The 15,209-nt window shown below is 40.7% G+C and overlaps 2 protein-coding genes and 1 non-coding gene across 5 annotated transcripts; 2 read left to right on the top strand and 1 right to left on the bottom strand.

Moving 5' to 3' along the window:
- Window positions 1-3,902: 3,902 nt before the first annotated feature.
- Window positions 3,903-7,025, bottom strand: LOC122653536. Of its 2 annotated transcripts, none has more exons than XM_043847396.1 (4): window positions 6,857-7,025; window positions 6,596-6,743; window positions 5,023-5,331; window positions 3,903-4,291 (listed from the first exon to the last, which is right to left on the bottom strand). In XM_043847396.1, exons 1-4 carry the CDS (start codon window positions 6,970-6,972, stop codon window positions 4,175-4,177), a joined length of 690 nt encoding a protein of 229 aa, XP_043703331.1. In that variant the 5' UTR covers window positions 6,973-7,025; the 3' UTR covers window positions 3,903-4,174. The 2 variants fall into 2 exon arrangements, with proteins under 2 accessions (XP_043703331.1, XP_043703330.1); XM_043847395.1 differs by having other exon boundaries at window positions 6,596-6,746; window positions 6,857-7,023.
- A 1,755-nt stretch (window positions 7,026-8,780) lies between these two features.
- Window positions 8,781-8,853, top strand: TRNAK-CUU. The gene has a single exon. It is a non-coding gene; the product is annotated as a tRNA-Lys (tRNA).
- A 1,566-nt stretch (window positions 8,854-10,419) lies between these two features.
- Window positions 10,420-15,209, top strand: LOC122656858 (serine/threonine-protein kinase AtPK2/AtPK19-like). Of its 2 annotated transcripts, none has more exons than XM_043851538.1 (6): window positions 10,420-11,130; window positions 13,527-13,609; window positions 13,692-13,812; window positions 13,973-14,116; window positions 14,584-14,691; window positions 14,774-15,209. In XM_043851538.1, exons 1-6 carry the CDS (start codon window positions 10,510-10,512, stop codon window positions 15,053-15,055), a joined length of 1,359 nt encoding a protein of 452 aa, XP_043707473.1. In that variant the 5' UTR covers window positions 10,420-10,509; the 3' UTR covers window positions 15,056-15,209. The 2 variants fall into 2 exon arrangements, with proteins under 2 accessions (XP_043707473.1, XP_043707471.1); XM_043851536.1 differs by having other exon boundaries at window positions 10,421-11,130; window positions 13,943-14,116.

Raw genomic sequence — 15,209 nt, 5'->3', positions numbered from 1 at the left:
GCAAAGTCGGCCCCCTGGTTCCGATTCAAGGGAGACTAAGATAAGGGAATACCTTCACTGTAGGTTAACTTCAAGTCAGCCCCCCCTATTGTATGAAGTTGTTCACATCTGGTCCAAACCGGGTCCATGTATAATTGGAAACGGAACTCTTCTCTCTTTATGAAAACGAAAGGACGTTGTTTGCATGGTTTGTAATCTCGGATCGATATTGAGTGGATCGGATCAATATTGGCCAAGGCCAATCTAGAATCTTGATCAATCCGATATTAATCCATTTCAGGGTGATCCAGAATCGGTATCGGCTAAGACTGATCCGAACCATACCAACAACACAAATGCCAGAGTTGGTGAGTTTTGTCGGATTAAAAGAAAAACATATGTAAAAGAGTCAGCTAAAAAGATGACCAATTCAAATCCTCTACTTCCACCTGCCCATATTTTCATGTGCGCCCTAAATACAATAGGGTGCACAAAGTTCGCCTTACCTTTGTTCGAGGGCCTTACCCCAGCGAGGGTAAGGCGATCTTTGCACGCCCCGTTGTATGTAGGGCGCACATGAAAGTAGGGACAGACGTAAGTAGAGGATGTGGATTTTTAAAGGGACCCTTCACGACCAAAATTTTTCAACGCTCCAGCGCCCATAACGTTTAAACTCCAAACTCTATCCCATTCCCATGACTAATAAGGTGTTAAAGGACTAAAAGGCCCCTTACGAGTTACGAGTGCCCTTGCAGAGATGAAAACGTTGGCGTGCTTTTCACGGCAATATCTTCTAGACTCCGACGTCCAAGTTCAAACCCTGTCCTTTTCACTTTGCACTTATCACGTTTCACGGCCATATCTTCTAGATTCCAACCAAAGTCCAAACCCCAACCCATGACTAAGCCCCTACCAATCTACCATCCAATGCCAAAGTCCAGACCATAACCCATGACTAGGGGTGCAAGTTTGGCCCTGTTGGCCCGAACCCGCCCTGGCCCTCCCTGAGCCCGAACAGGGTTTGGGCTGAGATATTTGACCCTGAGGGCGAGTCAGGGCTAGAATTTTTGACCCTGAGTTAGGGTCGGATCGGGTTAGGGTTGAGGCCTCGAGCTAAGCTTGGCCCGGCCGGGCCCGACCTTGATTTAAGTTATACTATAAAATATATATTGACAAAATTTATACATTATAAACTTTAAATTTCACCCACATTTCTTTATATAATATATTATATATGAAGTCAATAAGTGTTATAATATAATTTATTATATTGTTATTTTATGTAAAATTAATAATGTTCTTCCCAGCCCATTCCAGCCCATGCATTTCTTTCCCCCTCCCCATGATCAGGGCCAATCAGGGTCGGCCCGACCCGACCCTGAGGGCGGGTCAGGGTTGGATTTTTCTGGCCCTGAGTCAGGATCGGGTCGGGCCTGGGCCCAACTAAGGGGACTTAGGGTTGGACTAGGGTTCTATAAAGCCCGGCCCAACCCGACCCTGTTGCAGCCCTACCCATGACTAAGGCCCCTACCCTACAATCTCTCTCTCTCTTACATATGCATGCATGTTAAAAACACCCTCATATATCTTGCATACACTGTTAGAAACCATGTTGAAGTGAAGTGCACCTTTTGTCCTTACAACTTATGCTCTACGGGCACTGTTGCGGGTAGGACATCTTGGTCATTTTTCGATCCTTATTTATCCGAGCTTTTTCAATCTGATTCCAGGAGTGTAACTCGTTTTTCTGAATATATTGGTTTTTTACCCCAAAAAAAACTGTCAAAACCTAATAATCCAAACTGATAATCTTGATTAAAATCGATTGAAAAAACCTAGATTCGATCCTTATTAGACTGGTTTTGGATTGGGGTATGACGGAAATTGAATCGAAAGAAACTGATAAAAAATCGTTGAATATGAGGTCATGAATAAGTGAATTGATTATTCATTAGTCTCTAAATTAGTGAAAATTTTTCTGGTTGTAAAGAAAATTATTACAAATTAATGAATACGAGATTATGAATAGAAAAATAAATTTATAACATTGCCTCCATTAATCTCGTTGTTCCACTATACAAAATCAGTTGGATAGTTAAATGAATGATTTGATAGTAAGCTTAATTATGTGATCTTCTCACTGATTAGCTTGTAGGTGTTCAGTCCGTAGCCCCAACGGTTATGGGGTCCAGACTCATGTAGAAAACTTACAAGAAAGCATCAAGCGCCTGCCCGGTTCAGCTTGGGGATGACAAAAAACACACCTAAGATTTCTCCCATCAGCCTTTTTCTCTCAATTAAATTCAATTTGTCCAAGTTTCCACAGATCTGAAGCCTAATTTATCTGATCCAGACATTACAAATTACTCCTAAGTTTCCAAACTCGAAGATAGCTTTGCAATAGACACTGTTTCTAAACCTGATTTTTGTTCTCTTTTTATTGATTTCTCATGACCTGATCTGATCATCTACTTCAGAACAGCTCTCTTCGAGTCTCGACTATTCTTGCAGAGTGAATAATGAGAATAGAGGCGACTGCTCTGGTTTTTACTACTGCCTGTACCCTTTGTTGTTGCCACCTCAGCTGAGGTGAAATAAATGATCAAGAAACTCATTGAATAGGATAACTGTCATTGGTTCTTATAGGTGTTCAGATGGAATGAAACAAAATGGTCAAGGTCTTCAAATTTTAATTTTTTTCAGGGGCAGGGAGGGAAGAATGATTTGCATTTCTACCTTTTGTGTCCATTCAAAGAAAAATCGGAGAAGATATTCAAAATCAGCCGAATCTCAAATCGTTATCCCCTCCAATTCGCTGCCCGCTCCAATTCCTCCAATTCCTCACATAGGAGCAGAAATGACCACCTTGCCCTCTACCCAAACACACTGCCCAAGGTGGGGTCGGGTGATCATTTCCACCCCTATATGAGGATTTGGAGGAAATTGGCACGGGCAGCGAATTGAATATGATATTCGCCAAATCTCACCCCTAAATTAAGGGGGAAAATTTTTGCTGTAACAGCCAAGGAAATGGAATAATTCACTTCCCTTTTGGGTTCATAAATACCCTCCCAGGTTAGTATTTTCTAAAATACCCCTTAAGATCCCATTTCCTTGGCTGCCAGCCTTGTAGCAGGAACATTAGCAAAATTTCGTCCAAATTAAGGTGCTACCTTGAATAGAAGGACCCAGTTTCTCTACCCCAACCATCGTGAAGAGAGAATCTCTTCAACCATGGGATCTGAACCTCTTTAATACGATTTAGAGAGATCCAGTCCAGTATTCCACTAACTGATAAAACATGGTCTCTTGTTTGCTTAAATATCAGTTTAGAGGGTAAGTCTCAAGCTCACCCAAATTTAATTGAAAAACAAAAAAACCTCCCAAGCTCCGTCAACCCATTGTATTGGTTCCAGGATCTGTTAAGTCTTTGATCATACAACCTACCCAAACATGAGGTTAGGGAGCATCTATACGTAAACAATGATTTGTAGTTAACTAAAAAATTCTATCTAACATCAATGACAACGCAAAATTATGTAATCTGCTGAAATACGGTTGCAAAATTGATTAATTTGAGCAATATAACTTGTCCAAAGAAGAAAATAATTTACCTCATATTTCATGAAATCCAAATTATTGCTCTATTCTGTGCTGCATGCTGCCGAGCTGCACCTGACTTCAAATACTTATTGTTGACAATCACCCCAGCCCCTTCCCGAACTGGATTACTAGTACTTCCAATCTTCACAAGGGCACTGCCTAGAATACACACCTGTACCTGTGGGTTGACACCGCAGTTTCAGTTTTGGAATGAAACCCAGGCCATTTGGAGCTCTATGTTTGCCTTGTAGCAATGCCTCAGCCAACTGAGAGCTCTACCAGAACAGCACTATAGAGCACTTTAGCAGCACACTGGGATCGTTGGCTTACAGAGAATATCGACGTAAACATATGCCTTTCTTGAAGTAAGAAATCAAAAAGTGTGCAAAAAATACAGAAGAGAAAAAGGTTGAAGGAAAAAGTTCTGTGCCAAAATGGTGAACATATACTGAAATGGATGAAGAAAGCTAAGAGAACCACACAGTCACAGCTTCTTCCATGGTGATGCTCTCGACATCATTCCTTCGTAAATTCTTTAATAACAAATGGCTTTGCACGAGGATGTCTGCCTGGAAGGATTGTGTCTACCGACTCAGAATCTAGAGATGGTTTGTATTCTTACTGGTCCAGTACCAGGCATGGCAACAGTCCGTTTACGTCTGAAGTGTACAAATGAACCACTTACAAACAACAAACATAACATAATACCCTGCAGAGAAGAAAACACGACAGAAGCAGTCAAGACCCATCTGAAGAAATGTACACCATTAAGTGACTCAAGTATATACTAGCCAATGTCAAAAAGTCATAAACATGATTGTAACCATAGTTAAGGAAAATAGATGATTGAGGTTCTAGATACTGAAAATTGCCACAGATCAGCACCATGAATATTAAAGAGAATATGCAAAACACTGCTGCTCAGCCAGCTCTAGCTCCCTAGCATGGGTTGTGAATTGGTTGCAAAAGACAAGGCAGAAAGATGCATATAGATTCTAATCTCTACACAGGGAAGTTATACATACACAAAACTTCTTTTGTTTGCATAAGAGAAAATGATGCAAATCTTAAAGTACTCTCAAAGGTGCATAATCTTCTAATTTCCATATACTGAATCCCAAACTAAAAAGACTGACAGATGTCTATCCCACCCTAAATCATTATTTCTGGAACGACAATTTAAATGTCAAGTATGAATGTGGATCTGATCTATCCTTGCATGCAGTTTTTCTTTGTTCTTTGAGTCAATATTAACAAGGAAAAGAATTAGCTCAAATTAAACAAAATTATTGCAAAAACAGTAATCACCAGCTGACAAAGTTCCATGAGATTCTTTCAATAAAGAATGAGAAAACATATGTAACATGCTGATAACAGCAAATACAGAAGAAGCTAGTCAGAGATCTGGTTAAAATAAAGCGACACAATACATTTAGTTACCTCAAAACCAAGCACTGACAACCTTTCTTCATTTATTTTTGGTTTACAGCTCCTGTAAGTGATATAAGCTTGTTTCCCACCCTCCGACTTGGATGAGTCACCCAAAAATCTTCTATGGATTAGTGAAGAACTATGTTCATCTGCATCCGGCAACATTTCATGGGTTTCCTTTTCATTGTAGGAGCTCTCCAAAAGAGATCGTGTTTTCTTGGATTTTGTGTTCTCTGCCACCTTTGGACCATGTTGATTTTCAATACATTTGAATGGGATGCGATATCCAGTCTCACTGCAATGGTACTTGTCATCACTCTACAACAACAATTACAAACCGGAACTGAGTACAATGAAATAACACATACTAAGGAGGACAGTAAGAGTTGCCTATTTATCAAAGTAATCGAAATTCCCTACACATGACATGCAGCGACTACATAAAAATGATATTTTAACTGCAGGCTATTCAATTTTGACTACTCATATCATGTTTTGTTATTTCACCACTTAAGGCTATATTTTCTGTAAAATTAAAGCTAATCACATCTTTATTCACTAGTCCAACCCATGTCCATTTTTGGCTCCCTTTGCCCTTCCACCAGCCCTAATTTGCCTCATATAACTCCCTCCTCACCAGCGCATTCAATAGTATTTGTTTCACCTGCTGCTCATATATGATGAGTTCTCTTTTGTAATGCTTTTGCAAAAGGGGGTACCCAATACACGAGGCTCTCGCCACCACAGGGTCTGGGGAGAGTCATAATGTACACAGCTTTAACCGCCGCTTTACAGAGAGGCTGTTCCCCGACTCAAACCCACGACCACTAGTTTGCAATGAAGCAACCTTAATGTTGTGCAGAGGTCTACCCTCTAGAGCTACACATCACAGCTCCCTCTAAATCCAAACTTTTTTCCCCCTATGGCAATAAGGAAACAAAAGATCTACTCTATGCCACCGTAGCTAAGTCAATGACATGTATTCTTTTAGGATGCTGCTAACAGAAGATCCCTTCCTTGTCTCAAAACTTTGATATTTCAAAAGAGGTACGCATTGACAATATAATCAATAATGTTGCCCAGCATTTACATGCATCCATAACCTTCTTCAGTGGTTACAGAGTATATGTTTGCACGCAAAATGACTTTCATACTCAGAAAACTCTAAAGAGTGCTTAGGTCATGTATAACAAGCAAGACATTGCAAGGCACACAAAACCACATTTCCTAACGTGTGATCAAATCTTTCATATTCACTGCAAGCAAGCACATAAGGTTATTAATTATGCTACAGAGTTCTTTCTTAATCACCTTAATTAAATGCAACTTCGTGATTTATTTTGCATATGCAGGAAAGGGTACTAATCGCAGCTTGAGGATGCCCTATTAAGCTTTTTTACCGCAACGTCAATTTCATTTTGGCTGGGATCAAGCCCAAAGCACCAGAGATCTGGTTACAAGCCTAATGATGCCTCGTTTTCTAGAATCAGTTACATGTGTTTGGATCAATTACAGTGCCAGAGACTAGGGCGAATTTTTAATTAACAAACAAGAAAAGAATTCGCCGAAAGGAATTTCTCACCTTTTCGGAGTAGAGGCAGGCAACACAGGGCCCAGATGGAGAACAATCAAAAGTAGCGTTAGTCCCCTCCGGGGTTTCCCTGAAACTCTGCTGCAATAGGCGTCCTCTTGTTGCTTCACCGCTTCGTTCTCCTTGTCTTTCTCTATCCCTATGAGTAAGGAAACCAAATCAAAACTGCAATATCAGCAATCAAAGATCAAAACTGTCGAGAACGATCACCGCCACAGCCAATACAGAAAGAATTAGAGAAGCTCCAGGTACCTCTCGTCTGTTAATAGTGAAGCTGCCCGCGTGAATGAAGAACAATTCAAGAGCAGGAAGATGGCTATAAGGAGGGCCGGGATTGGGAAGAAAAACAGTGGCTTTGAAGACGCCATGGCTTTTCTACCCTCCGTTCCTTCCTCTGCCTCTGCCTGTATTTCCCACTTTCCACTCCTCTCTCTTTATAAATCAATAGAGTAATTAATCAAAGAGAAAATGCTTACCCATCATATGTGTATTGTCATAAATGCCCTTAGATAGGCGTGAAGGAAAATAGAAGGGAAATTTACACCCATCCCATCTCCTGAACTATGGTCTAATTACACACCCTTCTCCCGTGTTTTCAAAAATTACACGAACCTCCTCTACAGTTTAAAATGTAGTACAAACAGCACCAGTCCGTTAGTATGTCTCCGTCCGCTGAACTTCATTCCATTTCCAACAATTCCGCCCCCAGCCCGACTTCCGGCACAACCCAGGAGACCTTTTCCCTAGAACCCCGCCACCACCCCTTTCCTGCAACTCCGCCGCCACCCCTGTTGTCGGCGCAACCCATCTTCCTAATTGTGACTGCATGGTGCCCATGTGAACCCGGGATTAAAATGATTTCCAAATAGATTGACCAAAAGAACTCTTTATGAGATGAGTACCCTGGAACAAGAGAATTTTGAATTGATACGCGAGAAGGAGAAGAGTGATGGGAGAATCAAGGATTTGATGGAAGAGATCAGATTGAGGACTGATGGAGATGCGATGAAGGACAAGAAGGAAAAGGTTGCAGAGGGAGATCGAACAGTCCTCTGAAGAAAAGAAGGCTATGCAAGTTATCTCGGCTCGTGCGGTTGAGTTGGAAACGCAAGTCTCTTGCTTACAGCATGATCTCGTGTCCTCGATGTGAGAAAGCGATGAAGCGACTGCGGAACTACGGAAGTTGAACGATGCATTAGAAGAGCTTAAACGGAGGAATCTGAATAAGGAGGCGAAGGTCGAAGAGCTTGAGAGGGAGAAATCTTCTCTACTGGAACGAGAGAATTTGGAGGAGAAACTATCCCTAATGGAGACGAGAGAATTTGACAATAGAGATCAGGGTAGCTACCGTGAGGAGGAGACAAAAGTTAAAATCTTGGAAAAAGATGGGAAAAAAGATTTCAGCTTTAGAAAGATATAGACGGATTGGAATCGAAAGTCATTGACGGTACTTTTTCGCAGAGGAGAAAGAAATGAGATGCAGATGATGGGATCTCTACCTATCATCATCGAGAGAGATTAGAGAAGGGAAGATGGGGATTGATTGGCCAAGAGAGAGAGAGAGCATGAGTGGAGACGGGGAGATGGGTTGAGCCGGCAGCAAGGGTGGAGCCGGAGTTGCAGGAAAGGGGGTGTGGGGGGGGGGGGGTTCAAGATTGTGTCAAGAACTCAAGATCCGCAGAGAATAGTGATGGGTATGGCTTCCAGCTGATGAACTTAGTGGGAGGAGACAGTCTGGTTTTATGGTGGTGGTCTTAATTAGTTTTAGGTTGCTTTGCGAGCTGATTCTGGATTTCTGGCGACAAACCAACATGAGCTTATGAAGATAATCTACCGTGAAAGATGGTTGGTCTGTTGCGTTTGAATTAAATCCAAGAGACGAGTTTTGAATCAAAAAGAGAAGGAGTTGATGAATCTCCAGACCACCTGAAACAGAATAATTTCTTGCTAAATAAGCTGAACATTCTGTATGTGTAGTAAGATAAAAAAACGACTTAAAACGCCATTAACTTTACATGAATCTAGCAGTCTTGAACTTGAAGATCGAAAGGGGTGGTCGTGGGATTGTTGGAACTAGCAGTCGAGGCTCCAGAATAGAACTGGACAGTGGACAAAGATAATCTAAGATGATCAATAAACAAACACGTAACATAATCGCTCTAACTATAATATCTAAGCCCGTCTAGCTCAGTTGGTAGAGCGCAAGGCTCTTAACCTTGTGGTCGTGGGTTCGAGCCCCACGGTGGGCGATTAGATTTTTTTACTCATTCCATCAGTTGATCACTAACAACGTAAAATATACGATGTAAACTGACAAAATTGCCCTTGGCAAATTGGGTTTTGCAGGTTGCAAGCTGGAGAGCTTACCTGCTACCACGGCGTTGAATTGGGGAAAAATACCAAATCACGATTTTGTGATTATGGATGGATTCAGATTTGCCTTGATTGAATCTTTTGCACGTTGCAAGCTGGGGAGCTTACCTTTTATAACTTAACATCTTGACAATGTCGTTCGCACCAAGAGACACCCATGAAGCTCAAGTGCAATTCGCACTCGAATGAGGCGTTCCGGCGTTAATCGGAGAATTGGCTTCCATCAGACTTCTTACCCATCCTGGGCATTCGACTTGGCTCACTGCTCTCGTTGTCTCATCCCCTGGGGTCAATATGGTAGTTCTCGCTTTCTCTCTCTCTCTCTCGCACATTTCTGAATTTTTTTTTCTTATTGATTCTCATTGTTGTCCCCAGTTGGGTTTGGAAACCAGATGGGCTATACCTGATTGAAGTGGATAGAGTTCTCGCCTTGGTGGTTACTGGATTCTGTCAGGGCCACCAATCAACTGGCAAAAACACTGGAAAGGCTGGGAGAGAACAGAAGAGGACCTTAATGCAGAGCAATCTCAGATCGAAGCTGTAGCCAAGAGCCTTTGTTGGAACAAACTTGTCCAGAAGGGTGACATTGCTATCTGGCAGAAACTCACTAGCCACATCCATTGTAAAAAGAATCGCAAGGTGGCCGGAAAGCCCCAATTCTGCAAGGCGTCACAAAACCCCGACAAGGCTCGGTATGTTCTGCTGTTGTTTCAAATCTAACCCATCTTATTCATGCTTAAATGACAAAAAAAAACTTACAAAGCTTCAATCTTTGCTACAGGTACACCAAATTGGGGACTTGCATAACCCCATTACCAGAAGTTTTTGACATTAGCGAAGTCGCCGGAGGTCAGCTGGCTAAATGGCCACAGAGATTGAATGCAACTTCTTCGAGGATTAGTAGCGGAAGTGTGACCGGAATCACAAAAGAAATGTTCAGAAAAGATACAGAGCTGTGGAACAGAAGGGTTGGATATTACAAAGCTATAAACAATCAATGTCGTGGTCATGATTGGAGAGGACGAAGAGTTGCAGGTGCGCAAATGGTTGAAAGGGTTTTGAAACCCAATTGCCAAGGACAATTTTGTCAGTTTATATCGTATTTTTAACGTTGTTAGTGATCAACAGACAGAATGAGTTTACGTGTTAACGTTTGTAAATCTCAGGGGTATGTAGAATTATTCAAAATTAAGAGGATAAAACTATATTTTCGTCAAACCTCAGGGGTGATATGTGTAAATTATCCTTATTTTTTTTTGTATGATCGGTGCCATAAATTATAAATCGATGAGTTTCTCAGATCGAATATTCTGCAGAAATAAAGATTTGCATAATTGTTTACTTTTTCCCAGTTATGACGATACACCAGTGTTCCCTTTTGTCTTCATTTCCGCCGAAAATTTACTCGTTTTAGTATTGTTCATCTGTTTCTCAGCTGCCCCATTAATTTTTTTCTTTCTGAATCCCAATCTCTTCTCCAACTCAATTGGAGTTGAATTGAGTCTCTCTTGGATCAGAGAACTCGGAGAGAGATGGTATCTTCGGCTCAGAAGAAGACTATCCAGTCGATTCTGGCAGCCAAGCTCGGTAAGCTTAGTATCCCTCCCTCAGTATCCACACCCGGTGAAGATTTCGATTTCTCCGACGTATTCGGTCCTCAGGCCACTCACGCTGCGTCTTCTTCTTCTTCTCCCTCACCTTTCCTTGAAATTGGAGAGCCAGAAGTCATACACAGCCGATCCCATTCCTTTTTGGGCCCCTCGCCTCGACTTGCTACTTCCAGATCCCTCTCCTTTAAGACCTTCGATGGAGAAAACAGCGGTTCCCAAAACTCTGATGAACAGGTAGAAAATGAGCCCGAGAAGGCCAAGAAGCAGAAGGAAGAGAATGGCATGGGGACCGGTAAGACGGGCCCTGGGGATTTCGAGATTTTGAGACTTGTTGGGCGGGGGTCTTTCGGTAAGGTTTTCCTGGTGAGGAAGAAGAATAGCGGCGGCGGAGAAATTGGTGGAGACGATGTGATATTTGCGATGAAGATGATGAGGAAGGATACCATTATAAAGAAGAACCATGTCGATTACATGAAGGCTGAGAGGGATATACTCACCAAGGTTGTGCATCCTTTCATCGTGCAGCTTCGGTATTCCTTCCAGGTACATTCTGATTTGTGAAGCCCAGATTCTAATTACTTTGGACTACTTGTCAGTTTCCTGTTTCCTTGAAGTCGTGGTGTCTATTTTTTTTTTCCATTCAAATTAACCAAACATTAAAGACCTTAAGATTTGACTTATCTTGTTTAAATTGAAAATCCAATTCGACCACTTTATGATTTCAACTTCCAAGTTTTGGTTCGCATCATGAGCGAGGACCAGAGAGAGAGAGAATGGTCTATTATGTAGAAGAAAAAAGTAGTGGTAGAATGCATAATTGTGGCAATTGTTCTTTAAAGAGACTATAAAGGACTTGTTGTGAAGCGCAGATTCTGATCACTTTGGACTATTTGTCAGTTTCCTTGCAGTAATGGCATTCTATCAGTTTCATTTCAATGAAATTAACAGAACATGAAAGACCTTAAAATTGGACTTATCTTATACGATGATTAGATTATTTTATTGTTTCACTTTATGATTTCAACTTCCAAGTTTTGGTCTGCCTCATAGATCACCTAAAGCATTAATATCATATCACATATGATTCAGTTGGGGGCGGGAGATTCTGATTTAGACACCTTAGTAAATTGAAACTTGAAAGGAAATATGGTGGTGTGAGCAAGGACCAGAGAAAGTAACACTAAATATATTGAAACTGAATATGTTGGTTCGAGCGGAGACTAGAGAAAGAGAGAGAGAATGCCCTTAAATGTGGAAGAATAGAATTGTGGTAGAATGCATAATTGTGGAATTGTTCTTAAAGTAAGTTGGGGGCAAAGAGACTGTTTTATCATTCTAAAAATAAACATAGTAAACATAATAGGAGGTATGCTTGATTAAAGAGACCATAAGGGACTTGTTTGGGAATGCCACTTCTAGGATAGAGAAATGCATGTGACAAATGATCCTTCATTATGATTACTAGAGTTAAAATATTTAGATATTAAAAGTAAATGTGGTATTTTTAGCAGAGATCAAGTCCACTTGGCTGGCAGTCAATGCAAGCTACCTAGGGAGTATGTTTGATTGATGAATTCATCAACTCATTTCTCAAAGAATTCTCCAGATGAATGAATAATTTTGGATTTATTGATGAAAGGATATTTCATCTCATATATATAAATTTGTACCAAGAAGGATGCACTTGCTATTTTTCAGTCTCTATATAATTAAAGTTAATGACCTAGTGGTGATATGTTGGTCATTTTGAGTAGTTGGGGTTGGCAGTTTTAGACTGTGGTTACTTGATCTGGAAAGGAAGTGTATGAAGAAGAAAGGTAGTATCATTCGATGCTTTTCAAATTTTTGGTAAGGAGGTAAGCAAGCGAAAGTCATTGAGGTGATTGAAAGAATCAAATGTAGATTGGGCTCAAACTGATGATTTGTTTGAAGAAATCCCTGCAAGCCGATTCTTTAGAGATTGCTATCTCTCCTTTTCATGAGATATAGGAAATTGAGAAGGATATCAACCTTGCAGTTGCCTCCCGAAGGTCTAGGTAAGCTCAATATGGATGGATGCTACCTTGGGAACCATGGGCCCTCAGGTATTGGGGAAATGATCAGATTGTGGGATGGAAGTGTGGTTGGAGTTTTTTCAGGGCCCACTGGTGCAGGAGTCTCTGCTAGAGCAGAATCGATAGCTCTAAAAAACTGGAATTATTTTCTTGTTGAGGAAAGAATGGATTAATGCAATAGTAGGATGTTCTGCAAATGTGATTAATGACAGATTCAAGAGAAGCTCCTTGGCAATATAATCACCTAATAAGGCATATGTGGCTGCTTCTGGTCCAAGCTAATATTGCATTCTGCTGGCAGCCAAGAAGTGCAATGACGTTGCAGGTAATTTTGCTAAGCAAGGGGTGATAAGGCCCTGAATCTGTTTGGGGATTCCAATCCATTGTGATATGTAGTTTCAGTCCATAGTTGTAGTGGATGGATCAAGGGTGTGGGTTCTCTGAGGAGGATGCTGGTGTTATTGTTTCTGTTGTTGTATTCTATGTACTTCTATCATTTGTACCTCTATGTTCTGCTTTTTCTAATCAATAAAATTGTTTTTTATCCACAGGAAGAAAAAAGATTGGCTAGGAATTCGATACTATATGCTCATATTGTTTTAGGTGATTGATTCATATGGGATTACATATTTGCTTATGGACATGAATATGCTTTTCTTCATCAAATGGAATCTAAAGATTAATGTCTTCAGTTAATCTGATTTACATTTACTTCAGGCATCCAGTTTCAATGTGGATCTCATTTGACATGTACTATGAGAATAGGCTTTTTCATTACCTCTTCCGCCCATCTTTGTCTGTGTGCCACCCCCCAACCCCCACCCGTCTCACAAAAAAAAAGCATGAGATTATTTATCATATGCTTTATTTTGTTTGATTTTACAGACAAAATCTAAACTCTATCTGATCCTGGACTTCATAAATGGTGGGCATCTCTTCTATCATCTTTATCGACAGGGAATCTTCAGGTATCTTTCTCTAAGCCATTGAACTACTGGACATGGTGTATTGTTCATCTTTTAATTTTACTTTTGGGTATGTCTTGGGTAGCGAGGACCAGGCAAGGGTTTATACCGCTGAGATAGTTTCTGCTGTTTCGCATCTTCACAACAACGGGATCGTGCATCGGGATCTTAAACCTGAAAATATTCTTATGGATGCAGACGGGCATGTAAGACCATGCCCATACATCCAATGCTGTCGCTGGCACATACACCAAAATCATGGAATACCCTTTTTCATTGTCTGCGTATTCATTTTAAATCATTTGTTTTATGCTTATAACTTGGATCTTTATGCAGGTTATGCTAACTGATTTTGGATTGTCAAAGGAAATGGATGAATCCACCAGGACGAATTCTTTGTGTGGTACCACAGAATACATGGCTCCAGAAATTCTACTGCGTAAAGGGCACAACAAAGAAGCAGATTGGTGGAGTTTAGGGATACTGTTGTATGAAATGTTGACAGGGCAGGTAAGCATATTGTTTAATATTGGAAATTGTTGATGTGCTGCATATCTAGGGGACTGTTGCATCTTTTTTGCTTGTCATATAAAATATAGTTAAACAAATTACAGAACAACAGCTTAACAGGAAGAAGAAAAAAAATATTGTCTTGTGTTTAAGTCTCCTTACAAGCATGGGTCCTTGAAATTAATTTTGTTTTGGGGAAAGGTTTTCCTACTTGAACCCAAAAAAGGTAACAGGAGTAGCTTATAGTATATGTCTGGACTTACACAATCTGTACACTGTTCTAGGATCTAGCGAACAGTTACATCGGATTTTCCAATACAACATGATTCAATGATGGTGGCGTCTCTTTGCTTCCCAAAAATATATGAAAAAAAAAAGATAGCAGTCTCTCTTTGAAGCTTAAATAATCTTCCTTTAACATATGCATGTGGTTCTGGTTGTGTTGAAATTAGTTTTTGTTCTTTCAGCCACCTTTCACGCATGCAAACAGACAGAAGCTTCAGCAGAGAATCATCAGCGAAAAAATGAAACTTCCCTCATACCTAAGCACCGAAGCCCACTCTTTACTCAAAGGGGTAAGCAGGTGCTTCAATGGATTCCTCTTGTTCTGTGAGTTCAAGTTTAGGGTTATTTTGATTTTGTATCTCTGCTTTTCAGCTGCTACAAAAGGAGCCATCGAGGAGATTAGGTAATGGTCCTGGTGGAGAGGTTGAAATCAAGAACCATAAATGGTTCCGACCAATCAATTGGAAGAAATTGGAATCAAGACAATTGGAACCCAAATTCAAGCCAGACGTGAGTGGGAGAGATTGTACAGCCAATTTTGACAAGTGTTGGACATCAGAACCTCCGGACGACTCGCCAGCTTCAACTCCAACAACCAGTGAGCATTTCCAAGGCTATACTTATGTAGCACCTGGCCCTTGGCTTTCAGGTTGAACCATGAAGCCACTGCCAATTACCCTATTAACATTGATTTGGTCTTGTGTAGGCATTCATTGACAAAAATGGAAGAAAAGAAGTGTAACAAAACTAAGAAATTCTAACCACCTTCTGCTAAATCCATTCAAATTATTAAGTAACATGGAAGTGA

This window comes from Telopea speciosissima, chromosome 3 (assembly GCF_018873765.1).
Source record: "Telopea speciosissima isolate NSW1024214 ecotype Mountain lineage chromosome 3, Tspe_v1, whole genome shotgun sequence".
Lineage (NCBI taxonomy): Eukaryota > Viridiplantae > Streptophyta > Magnoliopsida > Proteales > Proteaceae > Telopea > Telopea speciosissima.
The sequence above is the reverse complement of the archived record's forward strand: the minus strand, read 5'-3'. Positions and strand labels throughout refer to the sequence as shown.

Excerpts from the sequence above, each read along its gene's own strand:
- LOC122656858 (XM_043851536.1), top strand. The coding sequence starts at position 10,510 with ATGGTATCTTCGGCTCAGAAGAAGACTATCCAGTCGATTCTGGCAGCC. Across the intron at positions 13,610-13,691 it reads TATCGACAGGGAATCTTCAG|CGAGGACCAGGCAAGGGTTT; the intron begins GTATCTTTCTCT and ends TGTCTTGGGTAG. Across the intron at positions 14,117-14,583 it reads ATGAAATGTTGACAGGGCAG|CCACCTTTCACGCATGCAAA; the intron begins GTAAGCATATTG and ends TTGTTCTTTCAG.
- LOC122653536 (XM_043847395.1), bottom strand. The coding sequence starts at position 6,972 with ATGGCGTCTTCAAAGCCACTGTTTTTCTTCCCAATCCCGGCCCTCCTT. Across the intron at positions 5,332-6,595 it reads CCTGCCTCTACTCCGAAAAG|AGTGATGACAAGTACCATTG; the intron begins GTGAGAAATTCC and ends TTGTTGTTGTAG. Across the intron at positions 4,292-5,022 it reads TGTCAGTGCTTGGTTTTGAG|GGTATTATGTTATGTTTGTT; the intron begins GTAACTAAATGT and ends TCTTCTCTGCAG.